At 42.1% G+C, this 6,138-nt stretch overlaps 1 protein-coding gene across 3 annotated transcripts; it reads left to right on the forward strand.

The window, feature by feature from the left end:
* Positions 1–1,261: 1,261 nt before the first annotated feature.
* Positions 1,262–5,880, forward strand: etsrp (ETS1-related protein). 3 transcript variants are annotated; one of them, XM_080767822.1, is made up of 8 exons: positions 1,262–1,397; positions 1,630–1,708; positions 2,690–2,806; positions 2,943–3,011; positions 3,329–3,475; positions 3,640–3,912; positions 4,547–4,665; positions 4,780–5,880. In XM_080767822.1, exons 1-8 carry the CDS (start codon positions 1,332–1,334, stop codon positions 5,062–5,064), a joined length of 1,155 nt encoding a protein of 384 aa, XP_080623948.1. In that variant the 5' UTR covers positions 1,262–1,331; the 3' UTR covers positions 5,065–5,880. The 3 variants fall into 3 exon arrangements, with proteins under 3 accessions (XP_080623948.1, XP_080623949.1, XP_080623950.1); XM_080767823.1 differs by having other exon boundaries at positions 3,643–3,912; XM_080767824.1 differs by having other exon boundaries at positions 2,723–2,806.
* The last annotated feature ends 258 nt before the right edge of the window (positions 5,881–6,138 follow it).

Here is a 6,138-nt window from a genome sequence, read left to right on the forward strand (position 1 = left end):
TTCATTTTTTATGGTCAACACAAAAGTTATAGCCTATGCTATCCTGTTGTCTGTCTATATGCGAAACATTTAATAGGACTACCTGCTGCTTCATAACGGCTAAAAACATTTCAGTTATATATTTTCACTGACATTCGATTAATTTGACTTACATCTTAATAATACTTTCGATTGTATCAAGCAATCCCCAAAACATCTTTATTGTATTAGATTATTATTTTCTGTGGTTCTTCCTTTTAGTTCCTTTCTTGCGACACCCCCCCCCCCCCCCCCCCGCCCCGCCCCCTGTTCTAAATAATCATCTCATCAGCGCACCAAGGTTGTGTAAGTCGAGCCCCGTTGTGTCCTTGTCTTGATGGGAGTCCTCCCAATCACGACTCGTGTGTCTCTCACATCACATCGTGCACGATTTCGCAGCTCACTTTTCCAGATGTAGGCTATTTTTTTCGGTCGGAGGAGAATGGCTAGAGATGTTTGTTTATACAAGGCCCTTGGGTCGGCCTTATCTACTCGAGCCACTCACGCCGTGATTTCAAACTTCTTCAGCAAGTAGTTTTTACGGGCCATTGTTCTGTCGAATGGCTTCTAAAGATATGCTCATGGCCTCCCACCTCATTAGACCCACAACTCGCAAATTCTGATTTCAAAAGCCCATGCACTTCAACTCCACCCAGATTATGACTTGGTGTTTAGTCAAGGATGTCAGGGTATTAATATGACAAAATACTTGATAGTAGCCGATTCATTGTTTAACCAGCCTTATAGCCTAGCCTATCTATTATCTATATCTTGTTATGTTAATGCACTCTTTTGTTTTGCACAGGCAGTTTCCCTATTTTTCTCTTTAGTGGCCTCACTCGTTTAGATTCGATAGGCTATAATATTAGACTATATTTTAGTCAAGGCCTACTTGGTCTATAATTCTCCCAATAGAACAAATAATATAACAGCCTATAGGCCAATTATCTGTCTTGTTTCTCTTTATAGCCTCATCAATATATCCAACCAACCAATCACTATTGTAAAGTCGTTTGGGTGATTGATGGGGTGATAATTGGAGTCTTTTGTGAATGAATGTTTGGGCTGCCAAATGTATGTTCGTGAATCGTGTCTGACGTCACGCTCTATTAAAGCTCGTTTTTTTTGGATACAATGTGTTGGTCACGACGCTGCTAGGACGCATTCCTTCACTGCCTGCCACGCCCCCGGGGCCCCCTTTATAACGGGACATGGCTGGCCACTGATTGACTATACTCTGTCTGTGTTAACTTGTGGAGACGATCTGACTGCAAGTGGAAGAGGATTCTTTTTTGCCGGGAATAGAAAATATTATGTACTGGGATTCCTTCATAAAACCAGGCGACAGAAACACAGACAGCAAAGACGCAAAAATAAAGGTAGGCTTTTTATGATGTGAACGGGGGTTGTTTGTCAGCCTGTTTTATGAAAAAGAAAGAAAGAAAAATACATGTTGAGTCAGAGTGTCTTTAGCCTCATGTTCAGTAACAAAAACGTCATAGTTATAACAGTTATTACAGAATTATATAGCCACTCAAGGTAATTGAGTGAGTGTTAGGTCTAACAAACATTCTGCCTGCATGGGTGACTGAAACATTGTGTTTCTTGCAGATGGAGATATACCAGTCTGGTTATTACACGGAGGACTTCAGGACCCAGGAAGTACCAGCTGGCTTTGATGCATCATATGGTAAGTCTGATGTTAAATCACCTGAGGGCCTGCCCTACACACACAGTATCCATCACATCATTCATAACAATTTAAAGATTGTTATATTTGATACTTTTGGATTTTGTTCCACTTGGTGCTGCTACGATCATTACAGTATAGGCCTGTAATTAATAGATAGCTTTGGCATTTCTGGACATTTCAAATCTTTGTATGATCAACCGCCCAACTCTGTTTCCGCTGAGCCTGCTTATGTTGAAGGACAGAGGAAATGTTTTGAAGCCAGTATCATCACTCCTGTCAAAATGTACTGAATGAGACCTTGACAAAACGTGTGTGTGTGTGTGTGTGTGTGTGTGTGTGTGTGTGTGTGTGTGTCACCATGTGAAGAATATCTGAATGGGCTGAGAGCGAGAGAGAGAGAGAGAGAGAGAGAGAGGGAGGGAGAGGGGGGGGGGGGGGTCAGGTTATAGATACTCACTGCATTTGACTGCCTCTCTCCCTCCCTTCCCTAATCCTTTCCTCCAGACTTCCTCCTCCAACAGATTTAGGGCCCCCCCACCCTCCATCACTAGTCTGTCACCACCACCCCACACACACACACACACACACACACACACACACACACACACACACACACACACACACACACACACACACACACACACACACACACACACACACACACACACACACACACACCAGCATTTCCTCATCTCTTCCCCCCTGTTTCCTCCTCTCCCTCCATTGAGCAAAAGTTGAGGTGGACCTGAGTGGAGTGTTGCTGATTCGGCAGTATACACAAATACCCCCCCCCCCCCCCCCCCCCCCCGTTGTGTTGTGCATGAGAACTCACCCCATCTTTTTTTTGGCCTTTTTATTGACTTTTCCAACTAGTTATTTAACCTCCTATATCAGAACCCTGTAACATGTATTCCTCTCCTTCCGGCTTCATGCACACTGACTTCAAGTCTATAATGTTGTTGTATATGTAACCTCCAGACTACGGTGGTGAAGACCTGTCTTTTTTGTTAGACAGTAAAGGACCTGCACAACAACAGTACCCAGCAGAGAGCTACGCGGAGCCGCTGAAAACCTCTCGGACGTATGACACCAAAGGTATACAAGCACTCACAGTCACAATACATTCATTCAGCTCACGTTCAGTGTTAACACATTTACTGTCATGATTTGTCATCAATGTATCTGGTCTGACAGTTTATCCAATTGAATGTTTTCTTTTCTTGTCTCACAGTTACTTCTAACGATCTCTTCAACCTCGACACATACCCAGAGTTCAACTTTTGGGCCTCATATCCAAATGGTGGGCATTTCTCAATTGTTTTTTTGTTTGGCATGTTTTACCACTGAAGAGTAAAGAAACACCAACATCAAGTGTTTTATTAATTTCATAAAATGTATCATAAAACCCTATTACAGCAAGACAGGGATAGTGTTGTACTGCTGTTGCACTGCTGCCATCTATGTTGTGGGACTGATGTGGTGGTGGCTGAGCTGATAGGGCTTATTTAGGTGGAGTCAGTGTGTATAGTGTTTCATTTCTCATGTTGATCAAATTTGAAGTAGACTATTTGCCTAAAAGCCTGGTTTAAATTAATGGTACCTGTTTCATTTTCATAGATGGGCTAACATTGGACCAGTCACAAGCAGGCTTCCAGGAGTCCACCCAGACATACCAAAGTCTAGTACCCCAAAATGGACAGTTCAGCCCAGCAGGCATGGGAAATGACAGCAACCCCTTCCTCCCCGGAAAAGGAGTCAACACGAGTAAGCAGTTTGATGCATGGATATAGCAAACATAACATATAACTGCAAGCATACTTATACTTATTAAGTCTTTGTTGTATTTCTATGATCTTTTAAATCCAATAATAGGCTATTACAAATATGTGTGTCTTACCAGTAAATTAACACACGTGGCTTTGTTGCAGCAGGTGAGACAGACCAGACCTACACATGTCACTCAGCAGAACTGTATGACTCTGATGCACAGAGACGGACGTCAATCACGTCATCCTTCTGGCCTGACTACCCGTCTCCCAGCTACACTGCACCTCTACCTCACCCGCCAACAGCCTCGTGCCCCTCAAATCCTGGGCCTCAGTCCACGGGGCAGTACTGCCCCCGTGTGGTAAAAAGGAAAAACACACACTCCCAGAGGCCTGACAGGGAAGGCCAGATGACGGGAATGTCAGCGTATCCAGGTGAGAGACAGACAGATGAGATCTGATTCTGTGAGTTTGTGTTTTGAAAGAATATATTATGCTTTGTGTATTGCTATTAATGTTTGATGTAAAATAAAATATTGTTTCCTAGACATGCTCATGCAAACTGATGCATCCCTTTAAAGTGTAGTGAGCTACAGGATTGATTGATTGATTGATTGATTGATTGATTGAATTATTTATGAAAAGTTTGCACAGGAAAGTACAGTTCAATACAGGGTCTGCTATAAGAGGATTTAAAACTAAAGTAAGGCCTACAGTAAAGGCAGATTTGTCTGTTTAATGTGGACAGTTTTGAATTGAAGGCACCCAAGTGCACTTTTATTGCTGTTTTGAAGGAAAGTAGCGGAATTAATGTAACCCCTTGTTTGAGCCCAATCTGGGTTGAATGTGATTAGTGGAGCTCCCTCTGGTGTTGTGTATAGGATGGCAAGGATTTTGTACCAGACATGCTGCCTATAGTGATTATTTCTGAACAGGCCTGGAATTAAGTTGTTATGCATGGCATCACATTAAGCTTTATTAACGTCAGCTCTGATAGAAGCATACAGAAATCATATTTGCTTATTATAACATAGTAAACATGGTTTCATAAATTCATTCACTCGTTTAGGATCTGGACCCATCCAGCTGTGGCAATTCTTGCTGGAATTGCTTTTGGACTCTGCCTGTCGTCATTTCATTTGCTGGACAGGAGATGGTTGGGAGTTCAAGATGTCCGACCCCACAGAGGTGAGGCCATTTCCTTTGCAGTTTGGTTTGAATTATGTGTAGCCTGCTGGGGATATTATATTTTCCTAGTTCTATTCCCAACTGTGCACCTTCCTAACTAGTTTTGCTCTACAGGTGGCCAAGCGCTGGGGCCAATGCAAGAACAAACCCAAGATGAACTACGAGAAGCTGAGTCGTGGCCTGCGATACTACTACCATAAGAACATCATTCACAAGACGGCAGGCAAGCGCTATGTGTATCGCTTTGTCTGTGACGTGCAGGGCATGCTGGGAAAGACCGCACAGGAAGTCCTGACCAGTCTGAATGTTGTGTCGCCACCGAGCACCGAGTCGTGGCAGTGTCCTGCTGTGCCTTCATCCTTGTCAGAGCAAAGCAGTGAAACGTGGTCATCACAGTAGGATCGGTATATGCCAGGACTGTTGGTGTCTATGGTGCTGCTTATACTCAGCACCATAGACACCATAACTCTGTTAAAGACTGAAGATTTACCCTGCTCTGAAATCAGTTGGCTAAAAATGATTGGAGTCATACATGGTTGGCCAATTTGAGGTACATCGTTCCATTTCTGTAATTGGTCTGTTATTATGTGATATATTGTCAACTGTTGCATAATGTTATTTGACAGCATCTGTTAAATATTTATGCTGTATTTTTGAGGAGCACTAGCCCCTCCTATGTCCAGCTTTTGGTGCTAACATTTATCCTAACACAAACATTAAATGCCATTGACAATTTTGAGTGTTTGTGGAAACACAAAAATTGTAACATAAATGTTGAAGATGAAGGTGAGGACACAAATTCTGATTGGCTGGAATGAGATGATGTACGATAAGAGCCCCTCACTTCACACTTGTGATTTATTTTGTAATAGATTTGACCTTTTAAAAGGTTCAGTAACTCATTGTGGTGCTGAACCCTTCAAATGACCAATTTAATGCTCTTCAACTGTAAAAAAAAAATAACTGTAATTTCTATAGTCAGATGACTTGAGCACTGTGTAAACAACTTACTTTAATAAATGCAGCCTACTGGTGTTTTCATTTAATATAGACTAATTTAGTGCATGCATCACTTTGTAAATAATGTTAATAGTTTTCATATTTGGAGGTTTTGCATTTGTTTGTAGATTATTTTTTTATACAAAACTTTCATGTCTACCTCTTTTGCTAATCAGAATAAATGAACCTGGAATTCACACCTTACTAATGTGAACATTTCTGCCTGTGAAAATTGTTTCAATAAACTGTAGGCTACATAATGAGGTTATGTCCATGTGTCATTGTGTGAGTTTATTGTTGGTGAAAATGTATTGTAAAAAGTGTTGGCCTGGGCCATGGCTCAGTGGTTCAGGCACCTTGGCAGGTAATCCAGTCTGGCAGTGTGCCGCGGGTTCGACTCGCATTTGCATGTCTTCCCCCCATCTCTCTCCCCATTTCCTGTCAGCCTATACTGTCTGTCCCTCCATAAAATAT

The sequence above is a fragment of the Protomyctophum bolini genome (assembly GCF_963924005.1).
Source record: "Protomyctophum bolini genome assembly, chromosome: 7".
Classification (NCBI taxonomy): Eukaryota; Metazoa; Chordata; class Actinopteri; order Myctophiformes; family Myctophidae; genus Protomyctophum; species Protomyctophum bolini.

Bases quoted from the DNA above. Each gene is read 5' to 3' on its own strand.
- etsrp (XM_080767822.1), top strand. From the start codon at position 1,332: ATGTACTGGGATTCCTTCATAAAACCAGGCGACAGAAACACAGACAGC. The intron at 1,709-2,689 runs GTAAGTCTGATG...TGTAACCTCCAG, and splicing joins TGGCTTTGATGCATCATATG to ACTACGGTGGTGAAGACCTG. The intron at 3,476-3,639 runs GTAAGCAGTTTG...GCTTTGTTGCAG, and splicing joins CGGAAAAGGAGTCAACACGA to CAGGTGAGACAGACCAGACC.